General features: G+C 60.2%; 1 protein-coding gene across 2 annotated transcripts in view; it reads left to right on the top strand.

The window, feature by feature from the left end:
• Window positions 1–18,168, top strand: part of CAMSAP1 (calmodulin regulated spectrin associated protein 1) — a 59,022-nt gene extending 40,854 nt beyond the window's left edge. For both annotated transcript variants that reach the window (XM_027051829.2, XM_027051830.2), the window contains 12 exons: window positions 1,726–1,865; window positions 1,955–2,051; window positions 4,427–4,604; window positions 5,004–5,095; window positions 5,796–5,880; window positions 6,562–8,899; window positions 9,835–9,971; window positions 10,817–11,025; window positions 11,109–11,211; window positions 12,559–12,674; window positions 13,075–13,193; window positions 16,170–18,168. In XM_027051829.2, the coding sequence (XP_026907630.1) occupies window positions 1,726–1,865; window positions 1,955–2,051; window positions 4,427–4,604; window positions 5,004–5,095; window positions 5,796–5,880; window positions 6,562–8,899; window positions 9,835–9,971; window positions 10,817–11,025; window positions 11,109–11,211; window positions 12,559–12,674; window positions 13,075–13,193; window positions 16,170–16,472 (3,917 nt within the window). In that variant the 3' untranslated portion in view covers window positions 16,473–18,168. The remainder of the gene's footprint in view (window positions 1–1,725; window positions 1,866–1,954; window positions 2,052–4,426; window positions 4,605–5,003; window positions 5,096–5,795; window positions 5,881–6,561; window positions 8,900–9,834; window positions 9,972–10,816; window positions 11,026–11,108; window positions 11,212–12,558; window positions 12,675–13,074; window positions 13,194–16,169) is intronic.
• The last annotated feature ends 6,204 nt before the right edge of the window (window positions 18,169–24,372 follow it).

The following is a 24,372-nucleotide window of genomic DNA, read 5'->3' on the forward strand; positions in this document are numbered from 1 at the left end:
GTGAAAATTAAAGGACAAGCTATATCCATGGAAAAGTATTTGGAACGAACACACATTGACAAAGGACCGTCACACGACCGTTTTGTGGCCATAACAGGTAAAGAATTGGTACAAATTAGACGAAGTTGAACAACCTAGAGACAGAGTGAGAACAGGCTTGTTGCAGAAGCAGAAGTGGAGAGTGACACTGTGCCCGTGGTCACGGACGTGCTGCTTCACGAGGGGGCGTCTCACCCCCATCCAACTGGCAGCGACCCACAGGGCTGCCAGCACCGGGCGGCCGGGTGTGCAGGGCGCGGAGGGCACATGCAGATTTGGTTCTCGCGTGCAAGAGTGCAAACTGTGGAGCGCTGTCCAGCTGTTCAGACGAACACCTGGAATCTACCCCCATCAACGTACACGGACTTGGACACAGCACTGAGTTTGGGGGACGGACAGGCTGCAAACGGGAGGCGCAGTGTGGGATGGCGAGCATAGGTTCAAGAGAGCCAGGTCCAGAGGGTAGTGTTTGTGGACGCGCACCGTCCGTGGCCGCGCGGACCACGAGCGGGCAGCGGTCTCCGGTGGAGGAGAGCCTTGCCGTGGGGGTGCGGGTGCTGTGCCGTCTCATTACTGAAGGAAGAGATCTGAATCAGATAAGGTGTGGTGTTAACGCTTCCGTCTGAGCAGACGATCCTTGGGAGTCTGATCCCGATGTCTGTAATGTTTCATAATCAGAGCGTAAAGTAAGGAAGCAGCTGTTAGCGGTGCCCGGGCGCGGAGTCACTCCGCCCGTTAGCCGTGTCAGTGCGTAGTCAGTCCGCTTAGAACACTGTTTTGTGTTGATCGTGCAGGACGCGGAGGAGGACTGACTTCGTCGTCGTGAATTTGGGGCACCGCAAATGTAATCTGTGCTTCTGAACTCTTCCCGGTGATTTCTTCTGAAGAATAAAATTATTTTAAAAAATTATTTTTAAATCGGTTCTTTTCTTACTTACGTGTATTGGCAGGCAGAGTTCTCTCAAGTCATCTGCACGGCTCCTTCCGTTTTAGTCTGAGCTGCGTGAGGCTGTCTGGCGGTGCTGGTCCGGTGGGGGCGCCACCAGCCTGCAGAGCAGCGCCCCAGATGCCGCCGACCAGCCGTCCCCAGCCTCGTTCGAGGGAGACCTCTGCTACGCGTCGTCTCCTGGTTTGGGGGGAACAGTGGTATTCTGGACTACTCCTTGGGTAGCCTGCCCCCCCCCCCGCCCCCACAGTGGAGATGACCTCATGCAAGGGGTCCAGCTGGTGCAAGAAACTTGGTAAAATGTTAACAGCTTTATGCAGCAATGTCCTTTATAAACTGAAAAGTGACGGTACTCTCCATTCTGGAACTGCAGGCTTAAGATCTCAAAGTTTCTGGTATGCTTTTTTAGATGTTAACAACTAAATTCAGACCCTAGAGATTCTCCGGTCTTTTTCTTGAGTGCTTACTTTCTTTTCTGTGTTTCTTGTTACTTGTTCTACTTATTATGGTGTTTAAATGTCTTAATGTTATCCTTTTAAACATCACTATTCCCTTCATTTAAAATGTTTTCATTTCAAATTATGTGTATATATACACGTGTGTGTGTGTGTGTGTGTGTATACACCCATATATATACACACCCATATATATACACACCCATATATACACATATGTAAATGCAAACACACTTGTGAAGCAGCGTGTGTATGATAAACTGTAGTTTTCTCTTTGCCCTTCAGATATATGCTTGAAGGAGGTAACGTCGATGGCTGACAGTCTGTATAATATTCGGCTTCTGAGGGAGTTCTCGAATGAGTATCTTAACAAATGCTTTTATCTCACCTTAGAAGACATGCTGTATGCTCCCTTAGTGTTGAAGGTAATCATGAATTATTAAAGACACATTTTTTAAAACCGTCGATGAATGAACTATTTACCGTGTCCCTGTTTTTGTTTGTTTTCTTTCAGCCGAACGTTATGGTTTTTATTGCCGAGCTCTTCTGGTGGTTTGAGAATGTCAAACCAGATTTCGTTCAGCCCAGGGATGTTCAGGAACTGAAAGATGGTGAGTGAAAACCTTCTGGGAATCGATGGCCGTTTCCTCCCAGAGATGTCGAATACAGTGCTCCAGAGGCGCCCTTAACGGGTCTCCGCCTTGTCATCGTCAGTGGCGTTTACGTGGTTTCCTCTGGGAATACAGAGACCTGCGCTGTCCTCATAGCTGCGTGTCTGCAGCTCTCGCATCATGTCCTAGAGCTTTTCCCAGCGTGCAGCTCTGGGCCTGTGCTTGTCCTGTAAGATCAGAATCCGGCTCGTTCGGAGAGTGATTGGCCTCCTCGGTTGGGAAGAATGCAGCTCTAGTCTTCTCTGTGGGGCGGAAAAAACTGTGTTTGCCACGGGGTAGGACAAGTCTGTAAGGACTTCAGAAGATAGTATGGAAGGGTGCCTCGGTGGCTCCGTCGGTTAAGCTCAGTTAAGTCCGACTGGCTCAGGTCATGTTCTCACGGCTCGTGAGTTCGAGCCCCGCATCGGGCTCTGTGCTGCCAGCTCGGAGCCTGGGGCCTGCTTTGGATTCTGGGTCTCCCTCTCTCTCTGCCCCTCCCCTGCTCCAGCTCTGTTTCTCTCTCTCTCAAGAGTAAATACACATTAAAAAGGAAAAAAAAGACAGTATGGAAGAATGTGTTCATGTCCTTGCGATTCCATAGAAAGAATCTAAAAAGCCACAAAGGAAACAGTAACACAGACACCTTAAAATTGAGACTTTGTTTTCATTGAAGGGAGATAAAGAGTGAAAAAAAAGAAAACTAGCTATAAAGGGGAAAAGACACTCCTAGAACTTACAACAGATACCTGTACCCAGAGCGTATAAAAAGCTTGTTCATGCCAATGAGGAAAAACAAACAAACAAACAGAAGAAAAGGAAAAGACTTGCACAGGTACTTCGATAAAGTGGTGCTCCAGATGCCCAGTAAATGCACGCAGAGATGCTTCGCCTAATCGGTAACGGAACGGTGACTGACAGATGTCCCCGCCGTGTTGGCCGCAGGCTACTCGAACGGTGCCAGGGCTTGGGGAAGAATGCGGGTACATTTCCCTGTCCTTGTCACTGGCTTCCCCAGCTCAAGAACCTTATCATCTCTTGCTTGAGAGGCTGGTCGCCTGTTCTGCCTCTGCAGAGGGCCTCGTCCTGGTCCCTGCCCAGTTGCTCTCCTTCCCACTGTGTCCTGTGAGGTCGCGTGCTGCACATGACCCCTCTCTGTGCACCGGACCCTGAGTGCCTTCCCGGGAGTCTCCGACCGCCCCCACCCCCCGGGGTTTCACCCCGAGGTGTTGAGCATCACCTGGGAGCAGGGCCGGCGCTGGAGGCGGAGATGGGCAAACTCGTGGCATTTGGCTGCAGGGTGTGGTGACGACGCGCACTCTGGCCTGGAAGGGCTGCCCTCCGAAGGATGGTGGTGGTTTTTCAGACACAGCGGGAGGGAGGCTTGGAGGCAGCAGGGCAGGGAAAGGGGGCACGGTGGGGCTCACGGGTCACCGGCCCACCCTGGCGCCTCTCTGCTGTAAGGCACGTCCCTGGCATCACGTGGACGGCGTGGGCACCTGCTGGCCGCTTTGGGCTACAGGCGTGGCTGAGCCCTGCGGACGGGAAGGCGGACTCGAGGCGGGACGTGTGTCCGTCTGCTTCAGTGGGTCACCGGTCCTCCCACGGCGGGTCTGAGAGACTTGATGTGCCACCACGTGGGCATCTGGCTTCTCGGGGACTGGTCCCTCTGAGGGGCTCTGTGCTGGCCCCGGGGGAGCCTGCCTTTCGCCTCCCCGTGTAGGTGCGGCCCTGCCCCGGCCCCTTCGTGCGCGGGCGCACCGTGCCTGCGTGGCGGGGCTGACGACAGGCCGGCTGGCAGCAGCCTGCGGCATCTGTCCGCGTTCAGAGTTGCCCCACCTGTTAAGCGGGCCTGGGCTTCTCTTCTGTCAGCAGGCGTCGTGGGGCTGCAGGGGCCCAGCGTCCGCCTCTGCGTGTCTCCCACTGGGACCTGTAGTCCGCGTGGCGGTGCCTGTGGAGGGGCCCTTGGCTGCTCTGCACCCCATTCGGAGCCCGTGTGCCACTCGGGCGGGGTGTCCCCCCAGGTCAAAGCGTGCCACGTCTAGAACCCTCCTCCCCATGAGAGCTGTGGGATGTGGTGGTTTGTGTTTTACTTGGGTGGGTGACCTGGGGTGCCCCTGACCACCGGACCCCTGGTTCTGGGCTGAGGCTCTGTGTCCCTGCTAGTGGTCGCGGCCGCCGGCTGGTTCCCGCCCTGCCGGTGTTGCAGCTTTCACTTTCGGCAGTCGTCTTGTTTTGGGAGAAGTCTGCGGGGATGTTTCATTTTTTAGGCGCTTCTTGCTAATGTTTTCGGTAACTGCGAATAACACGGACGTTTCTGTAAATTGCCATTTGTGCAGCTAAAACGGTGTCGCACCACAAGAGTAGTCGGCCTCCCGTTCCCATCTCCAATGCCACCAAGCGCAGCTTCCTGGGCAGCCCCGCGGCGGCGAGCCCGGCCGACTTGCAGCCCCCCGCTGCCCTGCCAGCCGAAGGCGGCCACAGGCACCGCCTGCACCCCGAAGAGCCCGAGCACCTGTGAGTCCCCGTCCGCTTCTCTTCTCCAGTTAGTTTGCACTCAGAATCGCAGTTCGTGTTCTGCAGGGGTGATGGGGAAAGTAGGGGGGGTTGGCCGTGGGAGGCCTTCCCCCGCTTGCCTTCTGCTTCCGGCAGCCCCAGGCAGGGGAGCGTCTGCACACGCCACTGTGTCCCCGAGTGGCACTTTTGGGATATTTATCCCGGGTTTGAAGTTCTTGGTACTCTTGGCTAATTTTTATAATAATTAACTTTTCCCAAAGAACCTGTGATTTTCTCGTATGTTGCCGTGATTCATGATTCTGTCTGTGGTTTATTCTCTGTGGTTTATTACATGCATTTGCCATTGAACTTGAAGACTGATACACTGGTGATTCTCTTTTCCTGTTCTTTCCCATTCAGGGGGAAAGGCGCCTCTGCCTTTAGCCCATCACACCCTTTACTGCCTCTGAGACAGAGACAGCAGAAGACCGCGCAGGGGGAGGGCCTTCCTGGTAAGAGCACACGTCCCCTGCACCTGCCTTGGTCTTTTGTCCTTCCTCCTGCAGCCTGTGCATTAGGTGATGGTCCTCGGGGGGATATTCCTACTCTGATTTGGTCATTCTAGTCTGGAAAATTTTAATTTGTGTGGATGTTTCCTAGAATGTGTAGTCTTTGTGGTGAAAGTATCATTTTTTTTTTAAACACTTATTTATTTTTGAGAGACGGAGCACGACTGGGGGAGGGGCAGAGAGAGGGAGGTACACAGAATCCAAGGCAGGCTCCAGGCTCCGAGCTGTCAGCACAGAGCCCAACACGGGGCTCGAACCCGCAAGCCGGGAGATCATGACCTGAGCCGAAGTCAGCTGCCTAACCACTGAGCCACCCAGGCACCCCTGGTGAAAGTATCATTGATTACGTGAAGCATACAGAAAATTGTTCTGTCGTACCAAATGAGCAAGGACTTGCACGTACGGATGTTTAGTTAGAGGTCCGATGGTCTCATGTCATGATTTGGACTAAATACTAAGTCATGTGTTACTTACTGAAACTCTTGAAGGCTGTATTGTGGTTGTCATTGTTTTTCTTGGGCAGTTCTGGTATACTGAATTATGGTGCGTTTCCTTGAGAAATTTCCATATTAGGTTGCAAGAATTTGAGATGCCACGAAGTCAGCTGCTTAATACCGAACGCCCTGCTTCCTCCTCCCTGCAGATCAGCGACACCGGTCCAACTCTTTAACCCGAGTGGATGGCCAGCCACGAGGTGCAGCAGTAGCATGGCCAGAAAAACAGAACAGGTGAACTCTGTGTTTCAAGGAAGTTTCTGTGTGAAACGTTCATCAGGTTAACCTTGCCCTTCTCCGGAGGGGGTCCAGGGGCCGCTGGGCTCGCCGAGACCCACCGAGGGAGTCCGTGGCTCAGAACCGTTTCCTCACAGTGCTGGGGTGTCCTCTCCTCGGTTTTTCTCATTCTTGTGACAGATCGAATCCCAAGGCAGACGGCAGAGAGGATCACGAGAGTGTTTCACTCCACATAAGCTTTTTCAGTTTAGAAAATACGGTCATACCTCACGGGATGGCTTTCTTGCCATAATTTTTTTTGTTTTTGAAATGTTTCAGCTCTAATGTTAGCACCGTAAACATTGGTATCGATATATAATACTAGCTTCTGTGCTGCCGGAGCGAGCACTCAATGAGCGTATGATGAAGACTCTTTGAGGGCCTCGGCAGCTTTTAAGGGCACAAAGAGGTCCCGGGACCTGTTCATGTGCAAACCAAGTGTTCCCCTAAGTGTTTGGGAACTGCCGGACTTGAGCTGGTCTCTCTTGTCCTCTGCTCCGGGGAAGGGTTTGCTTAAATCCCCTAGACGTAAGGCCGGTGCTCTCTTTTCGTAACTAGTGCCTTGTCTCTCCGTGTGTTTGAGTCCCCTTCTCGAATAGACGGTGGCGTGTCCAACAGGCTTCTTTCCCCACGTTGCAGGCCTGTGTCTCAGCCAGCGCCCTTTGCTCTCCATCACGCTGCCAGCTGTGACCTGGACCCCGGCTCCGGTGACAGTGTCAGCCTGGCCCGCTCCATCAGCAAGGATAGCCTGGCGTCCAGTGTCATTAACCTGACTCCGCAGAACCAGCCCCAGCCCGCAGCGCTGAAGACCGATGGCAAAAGCCTCCTGAACGACGTCCACATCGAGGATGAAGAGCTCGTGGCCGTCATCAGAACGGACGTGGCTCCCCATGGCGGCGACCGGGGCCTGCCGGCAAGTGCCAGGTCTCCCCAGAGATTGGCAGACACCCTAGAAAGGAAGCCTGAGACTTTCTTCCTGGAGCCGTTGATGCCGGCCGTGCTTAGGCCGGCCAAGGAGAAGCAGGCGATCGCCAAGGAGGACGAGTGTGGAGAGGGGCGGCCACGGAGCTTCGCCTCTAAGAGACCCAGCGAGGGCCACCAGCCCCTGGTGCGCAAGAGGGCGCCCAGCAGTCACGGCGGCCGTGACCCGACCAGGACTTTCACCCCGATCTCCTGTCCGGAACCTCCTGCGGGCGTGGACCCCGTGCCTGCTGAGACGGGGCCGCAGGCGGTGAGTGATTTCGATCTGTCACCCCGGGGACAGTCTGCCGACGGCTTCTTTCTCCACGTGGCCAGGGCCGCTGACGACGCGGAGGGCAGGTTCTGCATCAGCTGTGCCAGGAGCCCCGGCGCCCACGACTCCGAGCCGTGGGCCGTGCTGAGGCAGGACTCGGACTCTGACGTCGCAGACCTGGAGGAAGCCGAGCAGGACTTGGTCGGCGAGGACCACCCCGTGGTGATGGCCGGGTACGTCGGCGAGGAGGAGTCGGCGAAGCTGCAGGAGGACATGAAGGTGAGGGAGCACGAGGACAAGGACGACGCCAGCGGCCGCTCGAGCCCCTGTCTGAGCGCCGTGTCCCAGGTCAGCGGCGTCTCCGCGGCCAGCGGCAGCGTGAAGATGACGAGCTTCGCGGAGCGGAAGCTCCAGAGGCTCAACAGCTGCGAGACCAGGTCCAGCACCAGCAGCTCCCAGAAGACCACGCCGGACGCCTCGGAGAGCTGCCCGGCCCCGCTGACCACGTGGAAGCAGCGCAGGGAGCAGAGCCCGGGCGGGCAGAGCGCGGACCACGCCAGCCTCCTGGCCTCCGAGCTGGTGCAGCTGCACATGCAGCTGGAGGAGAAGCGTAGGGCCATCGAGGCGCAGAAGAGGGAGGCGGAGGCCCTGTCCGCGCGGCAGCGGCTGAAGCTGGGGAAGGCCGCCTTCCTGCACGTGGTCAAGAAGGGGAAGGCGGACGGCGCCGCCCCGCCGCGCCAGCCCGGACGCCCGGCGGGCGAGCGTGCGCGGCACGACGGGGAGGACTTCGACGGGGCCTCCGGGACAGAGGAGCTGGCCGCGAAGGAGGAGGGGAGGGAAGGCGCCCTGCAGTCTCCGGACGTGGACGCCGAGAGCCCGGTCTTCCTGCAGCATAAAGCGACGGCCCCGGCCGCGCTGCACGAGCTGGAGAAGAGCAGGGCGCTGTCCGCCGCGCTGCTGGAGGACGCCGGCCAGGCGGTGGACGCGAGCGAGTGCGACCTGTCCATCGAGAAGCTGAACGAGACCATCAGCACGCTGCAGCAGGCCATCCTGAGGATCTCGCAGCAGCAGGAGCAGCTGCTCATGAAGCCGCCCGCGGCCCCGGCCCCGGGCCCCAAGCACGGCGGCCCGGACCAGCAGGTGCGCGCGGCCATCCACTTTGTGGAGCCGCTCTCCCCGCCCGGGACGGCCGCTCACCGCAAACCTCCTCGTCTCGGCCAGGCTCGGAATTCCCGCTCCGGGAGGCCGGCCGAGCTGAAAGTCCCCAAGGACCGGCAGGCTTCCTCCCGCAGCAAGACCCCGACGCCCAGCGTGGAGAGCCTCCCGCACCTGCGGCCCTGCCCGCCCCGCACCCCCTCCGACCCGGGCTGGGACGGTGTTGCAGAGCCTGGCAGTGACCCTCCCGAGAAGTACCTCTTTGACAGCTACCGGCTCCACGATGAGAACAACCAGCGGACTCTTGTCTTGTCTTCTTCCAAAGACGCAAATATTCTGTCCGAACAGATGAGCCTCAAAGAAGTTCTGGAAAGCGGTGTGAAGGAGGCGGGGCTCAGCTGCCCCTCGGTCTCAGGGAAGGAGAACGTCCCTGTGGATGAGGCCCCCAGAGGCAAGGCCAGTCTCATCGAAGTGGACCTCTCGGACCTGAAGGCCCCTGACGAGGACGGGGAGACGGAGGGCCCTCAGAGCGCCGTGGACCTCGCCAGTGAAGGCGACCAGAAGCCGGGGGTCGGCTTCTTCTTCAAGGTAAACTGCTCCCGGCATCTTCTCAGCTGGCGGGTCAGGACCTTACGCTCAGAGCGGGGCCGGCGGACCTCCCCCACCGCCCCCCGAAGGGCCAGGGAGGGATCCGAGCCCCCCACCCCATGTCGCAAGGACCCGACTCTGCTGGAAGCACGCGGGGCAGGGCCTGTAGGTGCGATCAGGGCCGCGTGCCGGTGAGGCTGCTGCCCTGGGCCCGACTCGGGGATCCCGTGTGACCACGTGTCAGAGCCACGGCGGGCGGAGGCACGTTCCCCGGGGGCTTTGTTTCTGTCTCTGCCTTTCTCATAGTGTTTCCTTAGGTGGAGGAGAGAGACGGACGGTGGGGAGTCCTTTCTGTTTTCATGGTCTTTCTCCCACAGGGCACAGGATTTCTCTTTTCCCAAAAGCAAGAAGCAGGGTTTGGTTTTTAATGCTTTCAAACTGTAAATGAACGGATATCGATCTGGGTGTCAGCTCACTGTGTGGAAACCCGGGGCACAGCCGTGCGGCTAAACTGGCTTCAGTAGGAGACATTGAGGAAGGTGGCCGGTTGGGGCTGTTTCTTTTTTTTGTTTTGTTTTTAAATGTTTGTTTATTTTTGAGAGAGAGAGAGACACACACACACACACTGCGCGAGCGGGGGAGGGGCAGAGAGAGGGGGAGACACAGAATCTGAAGCAGGTTCCAGGCTCCCAGCTGTCAGCCCAGAGCCCAGTGTAGGACTCGAATGCACAGACCTGGAGATTGTGACCTGAGCCCCTTAGGCGCTCCAGGTTGGGGCTGTTTCTGGGACTGGTTTCCGTTTGTATCTTAGCGTCTGTAAACCCCCGCTAATTCATCAGGGAGAACGGTGGACACGCGTGTTCTCCGTGCACACGTGCATGCGGGCGCCTGGAGGGCCGTGTACCTCGGTGTGATGCGCGCTGTCTGCTCCGTAGGATGAGCAGAAGGCGGAGGACGAGCTCGCCAAGAAGCGGGCGGCCTTCCTCCTGAAGCAGCAGCGTAAGGCCGAGGAGGCGAGGGTGCGGAAGCAGCAGCTGGAGGCGGAGGTGGAGCTCAAGAGAGACGAGGCCCGGTAAGCTGGCGCCCGCCCCTGCCCCGCCCCTGCCCTGCCCCGCCCCGCCCCTGCTGTCTGCCCGGTCAGCCCGCCTTCCTTGCTGCCACGCCCCAGCCTCCCCCGCCCAGCCCCAAGGCCAAGCTCTGGCTGAGGCACTTCTGGGACTCATCCCTCTCATTCAGCACAACATCCCTGAGCTGTCAGTGCTCACCCTGGGGTCGCGTGGCTCCGCAGGGGTGCCGGGTGTCCACTGGGGGAGGCGGGTGCAGGTGTGGGGGCGTGGGGTGCAGGGGCGTGGAGTGTCGGATGTGGGCGTGTGGGGCACAGACTGTTCGATGCAGGGGTGTGGGATGCGGAGGCACAGGGTGAAGGACATGGGGGTGTGGGTCGCAGGGGTACAGGGCACAGGGTCGTGGGGTGCGGGGGGCATGGAGAATCGGATGCAGGGGTGCAGGGGCACAGAGTGTTGGATGCAGGGGTAAGGGTTGCGGAGGCACAAAGTGTGGGATGTGGGGGTGCGGGTCGCAGGGGTGCAGAGCACAGAGATGCGGTGTGTGGGGCACAGGGATGTGGGGTGTGGGAGGCACAGAGTGTAGGATTCAGGGGTGCAGGGGCACGGAGTGTGGGGTGTGGGGACGTGGAGTGTCAGATGCAGGGGTGTGGGGGCACGGGGTGTTGGATGCGGGGACATGGGGCAGGGTAAGGGGGCGAGGGGGGCAGGGGCACGGGGTGTCGGATGCAGGGGGGCGGGGTGCGGGGGCGCAGAGAGTTGGATGCAGCGGGGGGGGGCCACGGGGTGTCGGACGCGGGACACCCGGCACGGTGGCCGCCGCCCACGCCTGAGGGGAGCGTGTGTCCCGAAGGCGCAAAGCCGAGGAAGAGCGCATCCGGAAGGAGGAGGAGAAGGCGCGGCGGGAGCTCATCAAGCAGGAGTATTTGCGCAGGAAGCAGCAGCAGATCTTGGAGGAGCAGGGGCTGGGGAAGCCGAAGGCCAAGTCCCGGAAGCCGCGGCCCAAGTCCGTCCACCGGGAGGAGTCGTGCAGTGACTCGGGGACCAAGTGCTCCTCCACCCGTAAGCAGGCGGGGCGGGCAGGGCGGCTGCGGCGGGCAGGGCGGCCCCCGGCAGGCCTCGCAGCAGCTCCCTTGTCTCGCCAGCTGATCACCTGAGCCGCGCCCAGTCGGGCTCCAGCCTGTCCCTGGCCTCCGCAGCCACCACCGAGCCCGAGAGCGTGCACTCGGGGGGCACGCCTTCCCAGCGGTAAGGGGGAGCGGAGCGCGGGGCGGCGGGTTGCATGCGGTGGTTCTGGGGCGATCTCTCCGCGGCCGGCTGCTGCCGCCGAGCTGGAGCCCTTTTGCTCTGTAGCCTTGACTTTAGCCGAGTGTCTTTCCCCGTGAACGAGGATGTGTCCCCAGATACCCATAGTTCCTGGATTGCGCTTCCCTGGGGCCCACAGCCCCTGTCGGTGGTCACCAGCTGTCCCATGGCGTCCCTGAGGGTGAGGACCCTGCTGGGACCGCTCGTCACGTGAATCCTGTGCCTCCTAGGCCAGACCGGCCTCTGCCCTCCTCTCCCTCCCTTGACCTTGATGCTTCTGACAGTCCAGGCCGGCTGTCTCGGGCCGCCCCCAGCAAGGATTCCCCCCCCGACGAGCTTCAGGCTGTGCGTTTTTGGCGAGCGTGTGTTTCTTGGCACGGCCTGTCAGGCGTGTCCTTACTGGGCCGTTCTGGCAGCGGGGGCAGGGGTCCTGCTGGCCCCGGGAAACTCCTTTGTGCTTAAGAAGGGATCTGGGAGAAGATGCTGGCGACTGTCGATCCCACCGTTTGCTCAGGGGCGTCAGTAACCACTGCCATTGCCTCGTCCCTTTGCGTGTGTTGTTGTCTCCTCTTGTCCTCCCCGTGAGCGTCCTCTCCTGGCTGTGGCCACCTTGTTCTTGCTCGTCATGTGTCTGGTAGCTTCCTGTCACCTGGGCCTCGGGGGGGGGGGGGGGCACATCTCCGGGACTCCAGATCCCAGTCGGGGTTTTGTTCTAACGGTCGGTCGCCGGGGCCGGCTTTAGATTTGAGCCCCTGCTCCTCTGCGAGCAGCTCACGCAGCCTCGGTGCCACCGGCTTCCGCTGTGCTGGGTGGACACTGCCCTGGGGGACGCGGCTCAGGGATCAGAGTTGTTGAGACCCGGGGTTTTGCACTGAGCCCTCGGTGTTCCCTCCCTCCTCCCTGTCCGAGGCCTCGTCCCTCGAGTGTCGGCAGCACCGGTGTCCCAGACTTTGTCCTCCAGCTTCCCGAGCCAGCGGGACCCGGTGCGGCTGCCGGGGTGGAGCCTTTGGGCGGACCTCTGGTGGAGGCCAATGTCCCTCTAGCGGGTCTGTTCTCGTCACTGTCTCACACCTGAGGTGTCGGGCTTTTGTATTTCGCCCAGGCTTACCGTTGTGATCCCCAGGGCGGAGCTGACCAACAGGCACCTCCCCGCTCCCGCGTTGCCGGAAGTCTCCACCTCGGATTTCCCTGCACCGATGGTGGGGGGGCTGGGTTCCACCAGCCAGTGTGGATGGGGGCGCCAGGGGGTGCCTGTGACCCTCCCTGTCCCATCGCCCTTTCCTTCGGCAGAGTTGAGTCCCTGGAAGCCTTGCCCACGCTGAGCCGTAACCCCAGCAGGAGCACAGACAGAGACTGGGAAACCGCGTCCGCTGCGTCCTCTCTCGCCTCCGTGGCCGAGTACACAGGTAACGGCCTCGCCCCCCGTGGAGAGCACGGGCGCCTCCTTGCCCGGGTGGGGCGGGCCGTGCTGGGCCCTGGCCACCCCAATGGCGGGTGACGCGCCTTTCTGTCCCCGCGGCCCCGCGACGAGTGTTGTGTCCTGGGGAGCTTCAGAATTCAAAATCTACTGTTTCTTTTTTCTTTTTTTTTTTGGATCGAAGAGAAAGTAGAAAGGGACAGACTAACAGCCACTTTAATCTTTTTCTTAGTTTGTCGTTGAGAATTCTTCCGAACAGATTTGCGGTGGCTGGACCTTGCTGACGGAGGCTGGCTGCCGCTTGGCTCTGGGAGACCGTCGGTTCTGGTGCATGTGCGCCAGGAGCGCATCTTCGGGGATTAACGTCGTGGGTCTTGCCTGTTTGACAGGTCCCAAGCTGTTCAAGGAGCCTAGTAGCAAATCAAACAAGCCGATTATTCACAACGCCATCTCTCACTGCTGTCTGGCTGGGAAAGTGAACGAGCCTCACAAGAATTCCATATTAGAGGCAAGTGTCAAACGTCAGCACTAAGGTTTTTGAATTTTTTATTGAAGTTCAGTTGGCACACAGCGATACCAACTGCTGAGTCTTTGTGTAGAACTAAGGGTATTTGTAAGTTAAGGGTTCTTCCTAAAACGGCACTTATTCGTGCTGAGGGCGGTTGCTTGCTGCGGCTCTGAGCCGCCCTGCTGCTGAGTCCCCCGGGCCCCAGTGCTGGGGCGTGGGAGAGCGCGCCGTCGCACGGGAGCCATCTACACGGCCTCTGTGGCGCGGGGGCAGGGGTGGCGCGAGGAAGAGCAGGCTTCGGACGAGCCGCGCCGGAGGGCCTTGCGCTCGGGACAGAGCCGGAGGCTCAGGCAGGGCCGTGCGGTGGGGAGCCGGGGGGAGAGCGGGTGGACGTCGTGCACCGGCGGGGGACAGCATGATTGTAGGTAGCGGGGGGAGCGGAGCTTGTGCACGCTGATGGCCTTGGCTACGGTGGTGGCGGATGGGCGGATGGAGCCAGGAGGAGGCGGCAGGGGTGTCCTCAGGGTGGAGGCGCGCCCGGCGGCAGGAGCAGCTCAGTGTCCGCTCAGGTCACCGCACGGGTGGAAGTTCGGTGGTGAGAGTTGCGCCGACCGCCACCTTTCTACGGGCAGCACTCCTCACATCTGCCGCGAGAACGCTGCTGGGCCTTGGGTTTTGTATTTTATTTTGAGAGAGAGCAAGGGAGAGCTTGAGCAGGGGGAGGGGCAGAGGGAGAGAGAGAGAGACCCAGGCAGGCTCTATGCTCGCAGCCCGCCTCAGGGCTCGATCTCATGACCCTGGGGTCACGACCTGAGCCAAAATCGCGTTGGACACTCAACCAACTGAGCCACCCGGGGGCCCTGGGCCTTGGTTGTTTTAATGGTGAGATGGGGTGGTCTCAGCAAGAACGATGCGGAAGGCATTTGGAAGTAGAGAGTCAAGGTTAGGACTTATGTGCCCTTAGCCTGACTGGTGTGCAGTGTGGAGTGAGCCACGCCCTCTGCACCGTGTGGGGCTGGGCGTGCCTTTCCTTTGATGTCTCATGCTGGTCCAGGTGCTGAGGGTCCATCCGGGAGCAAACTTACAGGTCCCGGCTGTGTGGCTGGCATTCTAGGGTATGAGGCGGCCCTTGATGGAGGAGTCTCGGCTTCTTCCATAAGAGGCCAGACAGGAAATGGTTCCTGCTCTGCGGGGCTCAGCACGATGTCATAAGTGTGAATCCCACCACAGACTGTGTGTGGACGGATGGGCGTGGCTCTGTCCCCATAAAGTCGTTTGCAGCGGCAGGTGGTGGCCACGTGTGGCCCGTGCTGTAGGTGAGGAGGTGATGAGCCTGGGGGGCCGGGTAGCGGGTTAGGGGAAGGATGCTGCAGGCAGGTGGGAGCGAGCCGCTGGGCCGGAGGAGCTCAGGGGAGGGCAGAGGGCACCAGGAAGCTCCCACGGGGCGTCTGTGGGCAGAGGACCCTGGACAACCTGCCTTCCGAACGCCACGTTGGCTGCGGGCCAACCACGGACGTGAGGGGAGCAAGGGTGGGAGTGGGGACTCGAAAGGGCGGTGATGGGACTGGCTGCCTCCACGGGCCGTGTCTGGAGGTGCATCCAGCGGCGTGTGTGTTTCCACATGATTTTTGTTGAGTTGGAGTCTCTTTTCCCCGGTTAGTCTTTTAAAATACGTATTTGTGTGTTATTCTGAGTTAACGACAAGCCTGTGTACTGTGATGAAACCAATGTGTGTTTCTGAAAAATAAGTGTCTCTGAAGCAAAAAATGATTAGGAAGAACAATGGCACCGTTTCACGGTTTTACAAATCCTTCTAGTTCCTGGGTCCTTGTCTGCTTCCGCAGGCAGCGTGTTCCGGGGACACCGCGACGTTGCCTCTGGAAAGGCCCGCTGCACGCTGGGGGTTGGGGGGTGGGTGGGGGCGGGGTCAAGGTGGAACCCAGTAGCTGCTGTTGGAGGGCGGTGACCTCGGAACCCCCTGGTCGGGTCTCGGGAGCCCCGGGACTGGGGCTTGGGAAGCGAGAGGGCACAGCGTCGAAATAGGTCTTTCCAGGCATGAGGAGGATCTGTTCACAAACGTCAGCGACACAGGACGCTTAGTTCAGAGCACCGCGGGCCAGACGCTGTCACGAGGACCCGCAGTGCTGCTTTCGTCCGGTTCCTGCTCCTGGTGGCGTCACTGAGGTGTCCCTCGCACACCACACACACACACACCCCGTCCGTGGGTTCCCGTCCGTGGGCGGAGCGGTGGCAGCGCAGAGAGAACCTGTCCCGCTTGGCCGCTGCCCGGCCCCGCTCCCACCGGCCCGCCCTCCGCCGCTGGACGCACGTCTCCTGGTCGTTTCGTGGGAGGGAACCCCTCGCCGGGCGGCCTTTTGGGGCCTCTCTCCCAGAGCGTTGTGGTTCTGCCCCTCCGTGTCAGGGTGCGGGTGAGGGCTCCCCTCCTCCTGTGGCTCTCGGCCCCGGGGCGTGTAGCCGCGCCAGTAACAGGCCATTCGGCCGTCCGCGCCTTCCTGACGGTTCTGACGGTGCCGGCGGGCGTGCGTGTGCGCGTGCGGGTGTGCCGGTGTGGGTGCTTCGGCGTCCCGGGTGCGCACCTCAGACCGGAAGTGCCGTGGCCCGCTGTGACCGCGGCGTTGGGAGCAGCCACCCACGTGAGTTCCGGTCCCCGGTGGGCAGCGGGAGGTCCCAGATTCACACCCGCAGCGGCACCTGCGGCCCCCCCGGGGGCATCCTTGGCGTCCCGCATGGTTTTGATTTGCGTTTCTCGGGTGGCTCTTACCGTGTGTGGCTCTTCACTCCGTCGTAAAAGCATTTTTTCTCGCGTAGCCCGACCTGAGTCTCCGTGGCCTGTGACGCCTGCCGCGCTGCTGGCTGTCGGGGCGGGAGGGCTGGGGCCGGGCGTCGGCAGGGCGCCCGCGACTGTTGGGCGTGGCCCTCAAGTCCCTGTCTCTTTTCCTCTACTCCCCAACGCAGGAGCTGGAGAAGTGTGACGCCAACCACTACATCATACTGTTCCGGGACGCGGGCTGCCAGTTCCGAGCACTTTATTGCTACTACCCCGACACCGAAGAAATCTGCAAGCTAGCCGGCACGGGGCCAAAGAGCATCGCCAAGAAGATGGTTGACAAACTGTATAAGTACAGCTCAGACCGGAAACAGTTTAACCTGATCCCGGCCAAAACCATGTCCGTCAGCGTGGACGCCCTCACTATTCACAACCACCTGTGGCAGCCCAAGCGGCCCGCGGTGCCAAAGAAGACCCAGACTCGTAAATGACACCGGCGCCGGCGGGGCGGCCTGCGGGATGCGTGGACGGGATCGATATTTATTATTTTCGTTCGTTTGGTACGAAGCGTGCGGAGTCGCGGACCTTTTTCAGAGAGGCTTCGGTTGACAAAAGAAAAGCCTCCCCGGCGGCGCCCCCCACACGCACCGGGTGCCAGGCGGGGCGAGGAGGGGGAGGAGGCGCCGTGTCGTGTGGCTCGCGGCCACCGCCGGCCACGCGGGGCCGGACGTGGGGCGCGCGTGTCGCGAGGTCTCCGGGCAGTGGGTCCCTTTACTTGAAGTTCTCCTCGGCGTGAATGGAAAGCGGTCTTCTCTTTCTCACCTCCTACCCCGACCCCTTTTGCACGCGGCCCCCCCCCCCCCCCCCCCCCCCGTGCCAGCCGGCTGTAACCCTGTGGGGGTCACAGGGCTGAGGCTCGGTCTCGGGTCAGGGTGTTTGAATGTCGTTAGGAAAGGAATTCAAGTTGGGGGAACCTTGTTCGTTTGAGAAACTGTATGATATTTATTGATTGTGTCTACTGCCAATGTTTATATCCAGTTCTAAGATTTCTGAAAAAAATTCTTGTTCTTTGCTGCTCAGAAAACGTTTACTGAAAACCCCAGTTCACTAAAAGCACTGAAATCTGCAAAGTCTGTCTCCTACTAAGATGACGTTTACAGACGTGATGGTTTTCTGCCACGCAATCATGAGGACGGTGAGTGGTGCCATCAGCCGGCCTTCGCCTCATTGGAAATAGACGAGCGGAGCAGGTGACCGCCATCGCTCCCGGAGTTTGGGATTGCGCTCTGATGATTTGTTCACTTTAATAAAGACAGATTTTGGTACAGTAAACCAGTGTTCACTCTGAGCATGTTTCTCTTGAGAGGTGACGCGCTAAGCCGACGGTCCCTTTGGCGGCCGTATCGCTCCGTGACTTGTCTCGATTCTTGTTCCGAAGAGCAGTAGGCCCCGAGAGGCGTGCGCGGCTCCTCGTCCAGATTGATAATCTTGTTCGTTGGGCCTTTAAAAGCGGCGTAAATGGTCATTTGCGGTGGAGCGGCTTTGGGTTCTCTCCACGTTGGTCCAGACGGTCGTGTCGCTAATGCTTCTCCGGACCAGATGCTCCCGGGAGACCGGCCTTCGGCCCCGCCGGGTGTGCGCCGCGGCTCCCCTCTGCCTGGCCGTCGCGTGGTCGCAGGCCTGACGCCGTGTGATGGACCAGCTGCTCTGAGCCTTGACCCGACGGCCAGAAGATTCCGGAGTCACGTTAGTTTTGCACATGTCTTCTTGGGAGTGTTACTTGAATCTGTGTTGAACTGTAGAGACGCCGAAGATCCGTAGGAAAAGTTAGGCAAACGTAGCTGCTCCCTAACTGTGGGTGGAGTACGAGGTAAGTGAGCCCCGTGCCTCAGGGAGGGGGGAGCGGGCTACAGACCCCGAGGGGGGGGCTGTGGGCCTCCCTCCCGCTTCCCCCGTCTGCGCCCCCGTCTTCCGAAGATTCGTCTGTAAGCACCGTGTCCGCGGCAGCCGCGTCCTGCGAGTGGGTGGTGGAGGCCGCCTGGGCCGCAAGCCGAGTGCTCTGAAAGGGTCCTGAGTGAACTTGTTCTCCTTTGCTTCTCGCTGTATGTTCGATATTCTCTCATCCTATTTATTTTAAGAAAGCACCGAGATGTAATAAAGTAATTAATTTGCTTTTTAGTAATCACACACGTGTGAGGTTGTCGTGGCTCCTTCTGTGGGTCGGCGTCTTTTGAGGAGTTTCGCGTCGTTAGTTGACCGACACGCTTCTCGAAAAGCACCTCCTTCTGGCCCGTCGGGTGGGGAGGCCTCCCAGCTGCTTCCTTTGCGAAGTCAACACGTGCGACCGCGTCGCCGCCGGTTTCGACGTGGCCGCGCGGAGCGAGTGGGGTGGGATTGTTCTCGACGGAGACGCAGGGGTGCTCCCGGCGGAGAGCTGGGCGGTCGTTCCCGCCAGACTTCTGGAAAGTTCAGGATCTCTCGGTGTGGCGAGTCAGCCTCTGGGGTGCCCTGACCATCGTGGGCATGCTCTGTCGGTCACGGCAGCCGACGTGTGTGCTTAAAGGGCCGGTAGGCGCCCTCTGGGTTCTTTGTGCGCCGAATGGTGTGGCGGGCGTTTTTACTATGGAAAGTTTCGGACACACGGGATGCGTTTTGCGGTCGAGATTTTCGTCTCTTTGGGCCCGATGCGGCAAGCGTTGTTTTTCAGTTTCTAGGATTGCACTGGTAGCTCTGTGAATGTTTCACGCTCGCCAACGCCCTTCTGGGGCTTGCGTCCTGTTGTAAATTCTTACCGTGCAAATGTACGTCTCGTATTGCCACTCGTCTGCCTGTAGAGAACTTAATTTTGTAACGAAAGCGTTGAGCAAATGATGGAACGTGCGAAGTTTAAGTTCTTGGTCTTGACACAGAGTCCCGGGGGCCCGAGAGGGTGGATGTTTGAGATAAATGACACTGGAGTGGGTGAGTCCCATGGTGACGTTTATCTCGCGCCCATACACAGGCGTGCACGAGTGTTGTGGGTACAGATGTGTGTGCGTACAGGTGCCCTCAGGCCCGTCGGCCCCGTGTCCTCAGTGTGCCACACCAGGGCCGTCTCTGGTCCGGTCTTGCAGCCCCCCGAGCTGCCCTCAGTGAGGCGGAGGGGGCGGGAGTCGGGGGGGGGGGGGCTCTCAAGTCGGTCCTTGGCTGCATTTGCAACTGTGGTTGTCACTCGGACGGGAAAGTATTTGCTGAAAGAAACTTTCCCTTTGGAATGAACTTGCGTCACCTTCGATGATCGGTGCCGGCTCCTTCCGTGGGATGGGGTCTGAACGTCTTTGTGTCGGAGCGTGTGGCGCGTGGAAGGCTGTGGCTGCGTTTCTGCTCGCGTCCGTCCGCGTTGGTGGAGAAGCAGGTCGTGCCCAGGGTGGCGTCTTTTCTCAGCAGCTCGGGGCGCCTTGCTGTCTCCTCGATGGCGCCGGTGGGTCCTTACAGCGGCGTGAACAGTGGAGGGAAGCGATGCATAAATGCCACAGTCCAGGCCTGCACGCAGGCGCGAGGCTGTGACAGGCGTGTGTCGGGAAAACCTTCCTTGGCTGCAGAGACACGGCAACAGCATTGAAGCCGCTTCCCCGGAAGTGGGGTGGGGGCAGGTGTGTGTTGCCAGCCGGGGGCGCGAAGCCCCTGTCCTCTGCGCGGCTCCCGTGTTGGGGCCGTCAGGGCACTCTACCCGCATTCTGTGCCGATGGCGCAGGCGAAGGTGTCCTCAGGATGTGACGTGCCACCAGACCCAGGTGGACAGAAGGCCACGACGCCAGGCAAGAAACGATCTCGTGTCACCGCTCTCTTGTTCTAGAAAGAACCGGACAGACTGCCCCTCACTGTTGTACGTCATCACGAAGAGGAAGTGCTGTGGCTGGTCACAGCGCCATCTCACGTGGTGGGTCAAATGGACGGTGACGCGGTCTCGGGGTCGTCCGCAGCCAGAGGGCGCGGAGGGGCCGCCAGGGCCGGGGGCATGCATGCCGGCTCGCTCGAGGCCCGCTGTCACGCGTCGGTTTCAGTCGAGCTGATGAGACTCCCTCGCCTGCAGATTTGCAGGAGGCGGGATTTACTTTTTGCCCGTTTATTCCAGATGACGTTTGTTTTCGTTGTAAACCAATCCTTGTTCTTTTTTTTTGCTTTTTCTTAAGGCTATTTATCTTGAGAGAGAGTCACGGGAAGGTCAGAGAGAGGGAGAGGGAGGGAGGAGAGAGGGAGAATCCCAAGCAGGCTCCCGCACCATCCGTGCAGAGCTGGACGCGGGGCTCGAACCCACGAACCGCGCGATGATGACCTGAGCCGAAACCAAGAGTTGGGCGCTTAACTGATTGAGCCCCCCAGGGGTCCCCCCGTTCTCTTTTTTTATCCTGAAGCAGAGCTCACCCACAGAAAAGTTAACGAATCCCAGCGTGCAGCCTGCTGCGTTTCCACAAAGGGCCTTTTTAGACTCATAAGTGAATGGTGCTCAGCCAAATCAGCCTCGTGCCAGAGCCGTGAGCTCTGAGTGCCCGGGAGAAGCCTCCGGAAGGGCTTTGTGGAGGGAGGGCCATGCTGTAAACAGCCCTCAAGTGACCTTAGCTGCCGAAAAGGGGGTGGCCCCCCAGAGAATCTGGGCGTGCTCTGGTTGTCCTGCCGACGCGCTTGTGGTCTCGATGTTGTGCCGGGCACGCGCGGCAGGCAGTGAGCGTTTGGGGCTGACCCGGCGAAAACCGCCCTCGGTAGGACAGGGAAGTGAAGAAGCAGAGAGTGGGAAGGAGGTGGGGGGTGATGTTCCCGGTGTAAGCAGCCGGTACTCGGGGGCGTCAGTGCTCCGGCGACGGACGGCCTGGTGTTGCAGGAAGCAGCAACGGTACTGACGCTTCCTGCAAAAACCTCCGTGCGTGGGGACCTCTGGCCCGTGGAGCGTTGTCCCGTGTTGACGTTGAACCGGCCCCGGGGCAGTGTGGCGGCAGGCGGTCGCCGTGGGTCCGCGGCCGCCTCCCGGTGCTCCCGGCCCGGCCCCGAGGGATGGCGCTCCCGCTCCCCGGCCCAGCGCGGCGGAGGCTCCAGTCCTTCCGTACCAGGCTCCGGAACGCACATCTGGAAACCGTGCTAGAGGCTGGGTTTTCTTAACATGGGTTTGTTTTTTCAGTCTGAGGGTTTATACCCGGTTATTGACGGCGACGCCGCGATCCTGACCTGTTTGCTCCTAAATTAAAGCTGGTGACGCACCGTTCGTCTCGAAGGCCTGCAGGGGTAGCACACCGTCGCCTAGGATCGGGGTGCGGACGGCAGGCTCCGCCCGAAATGCGAGGCCGGGGCAGCGGGACCTCCCGCAAGGGTGGGCGGGTCCTGGAGCCCGCCGAGTCGGAGCGGGCGCTGGCTGGCACGGCCCACTCGGAGCTCTGCTCCTCGCCTGGGCTGGAAACGGATTCACTGAGTGAGACGGTCCCTGCTTGCCACGCTGTTAAATTTGACTTTGTTTACTTAAAACCTAACGGCTTCGGTGAAAGCATAAGGTGTAAATAGCTCCCAAGTGTGAGGGGCGCCGGGAGCCATCTCTCCCCTCGCGGAGGGACACGGCTCCCGCCGTCCCGGGCGCCCACAGGTGTGGATGCCGCACACGGGACGCGTCCAGCCCTCGTGGAGCTGCAGGGGCAGGAAGTACAGGGGCGTCAGTGGTCTCCAGGGGCACCCTTGTCTGAAGTGCGGCCAGCTAGGCCGGGCCACGGCGCTGCGGCTGAGACCCGTGCGACCTGAGGGACACTCGTGGGGGGGGGGGGGGGGGCAAGTGCCTGTCAGACCCGCGAAGCGGCCTGGGTGATGCAGTGCAGACCGCGTGGGGAGACGGGCCTGGAAGCCCGGGGTCTCCAGGGCTCGAGGGGAGGACGTTGGCGTGCTCCAGATCTCCGTGCTCCCGCCAGTGCCGAGTCTGCACAGCTCAGGGGTCGCGGGCCCCTGGCGTGCGGGCTCTTCCCGCGGCCGCGCTCGGTGCTGTGACTCCGCGTCTCCCTGGTCACAGGAAAGCAGAGCGTGTTTCCACGTCTTTGCTCGGTATTTCGGCTTTCCTCCCATAAGATGCCTGTTCGTGTTTTTGCCTGTTTTTCTGCGGGGTTGTTTGTCTCTTTCTAATTAATTCCCGGCAGGTGAATTTCTGAGAGGTGACACACAGACGAGGACAGGTGTCCCATCCTGTGGCTCCTCTCTGTCTGGTGTCCTGATCCACACAAGTTCCTCAGGTTCATGTGGCCTAGTTGCCGTGGTTCTCATCAGAGCTACCAGGACTTTAGGAAGGTATTTTGCAAACAAACTTGTGCAGCCTATATCCTGGGCGTTTGCGTTTGGGTCCTTGTGCACCTGCAGCTGGCGTTCCTGGCCGCATAGGAGGGAGCAGCCCGGTCCCCGTTCTCTGCAGGAGCTTGAGGACCCGGAGCCCTTCGGAGCGCCCCGCACCCCCTTTCCCCGGCATCCTGCCTCTGCTGCGACGCAGCCGCGATGGGCTCTGCTGGCCTCTCGGTCCACGTGGGAGGCAGAGTAACGGCCTCCTCTCCAGACCCTGGGACTGTGCTTGCTGGGTGGCAAGGGGGTGGAAGGGGTAAGGCAGCCGACCTTGAGATGGGAGGCGACCCGGGTTGTCCTGTGAGCCCCGTGTGCTCACGGGTCCTCAGAGGTGCGAGAGGGAGGCAGGAGAGAGAGATGCGGCAGCAGCGGAAGGGCTTTGACGGTGGAGGAAGGGACCAGGCAGCGGACCCTCCCTCCCCGGGGGCCTCCTGGAAGGAGTGGGCGTCACGCAGGGAGACCGGCCTCGTGGCTCCGACGTACGGAACTGTGAAGGTGGGGCGCTCGCGTCCGCAGCCACTGCGGCGACAGGAGGGAGCACCCCATCCACCTGTCCCTCTCTGCGGCACCTTGCCCCCGGTCGCTTCCTGTGACCTGGTCACAAGTCTTGATACTTGGCAGAGCAGGTGCCCCCGCCAAGAGTGGCTTGCGTACTTTTGTGCGATGCCACCTACGTGCCCCCAAAACCACCCTCAGAAATTTGTAGTCTTAAACGTATTTGCTAAAAATTAAGAAAGAGCGGGGGCGACTCTTGGTCTTGGGGTCGTGAGTTCGAGCCCCACGTTGGGGGTAGAGATGGCTTAAGGAAGTAGATAAACTTTGAAAACGTTAAGAAAGATGGAAAACCAGCGAAACGAGCTTTCAGCGGGGAGGCTAAAAGAATAGTAAAAGGGGGAAGGGAGAGACGCGTGTCAGAAGCGGACACCGCCGAAAGGGAAGGCGACACAGGAGAGCCGGCCGGTGACAGCACGGCGGCGTGCCGGAACGTGAGGAGAAGCCCGAGAACAGGAAGCTGCGGTCGGCTTGTCCCCGCTGAGTGCACGTGCCGCAGGCCAGCCGAAGCCGAGAAGCCAACCCGGCGGCGGCGCGGGACGGTAAGCACCGTGCCTGGTGGGTCAGGAGTGCACACGTGCCCACGTCGGGGGGCGACTCACACTAAGCATAACGGGAAAGTACTTGGCGGCCATCGGTCCGTGTTCACAACACGTTTTGCAGTTAGAACTCGTGCCATTTGGCAACACCTGCCCAGACTTCCGGCAAACCCCACGCTTAGCGGTTGGGACGCTGGAAGGATCCCTGTCTGGGTCGGGGGGGAGGCCAGGTGGCCTTGGGCCCCAGGGGCCAGCCAAGGGCTCACCGCGCACCTGAGCCGTGGCAACAGCGGAAGGACCGAGGAGGTGTGACGCGTGGAGACCGGAAGCGCGTCACCGGCGGTGTCCGGAAGGAGGAGCCCGCGCACCAGCACTCGCCTTCAGCCGGGAAGGAGGAAGGGAGCCCGCGGGAGGGAGGGAGGAGAAACAGCCCCTGGCGGCCGCCTCTCCCCTGCTCTGTGCCCTGGAGCTCCGGGGCTCGCCATAGGTTGCTTGTTCTGAGTTGCGCGCGTCCGCCGTTCCCAAATAAGGTCGTCTTGCGGGTCAAATAACTGGCTGTTTTTTAAGAGGTCGGTGAAAGGTAAAAACCCAAATGATCGTTATTTGCAGAAATGAGAAAGTCCTCCGAGAAACGCAAGCCCAGAGAGGGGGCTGGAGGACAAGCCGATCGGAAAGTGTTTTGAGCGGAAGGGCGGGGGAGGGAAGCAAGTGGCCGCGGGGCGTGGCCAGGACACAGCTGGGGAGACCCCAGGTCACCCAGGTGGGTTCCCGGCCAGGTGAGTCCACGGGTGGAGCACAGCCCCGGGCGCAAGTCTCTGGAGATGGTGTGTGGCTCCATCAGCTGACTCCTGGGTTTGGATTTGGGGACCAAGGACAAAGGTGCCTGTGCTGTTGTCCTGTCTTTCAGGCTTGGAGAGGGGCTTTGAGACGCCCGGTGCCTCCCGTGCATGTCAGCACCAGC

Source organism: Acinonyx jubatus, chromosome D4, assembly GCF_027475565.1.
Source record: "Acinonyx jubatus isolate Ajub_Pintada_27869175 chromosome D4, VMU_Ajub_asm_v1.0, whole genome shotgun sequence".
Lineage (NCBI taxonomy): Eukaryota > Metazoa > Chordata > Mammalia > Carnivora > Felidae > Acinonyx > Acinonyx jubatus.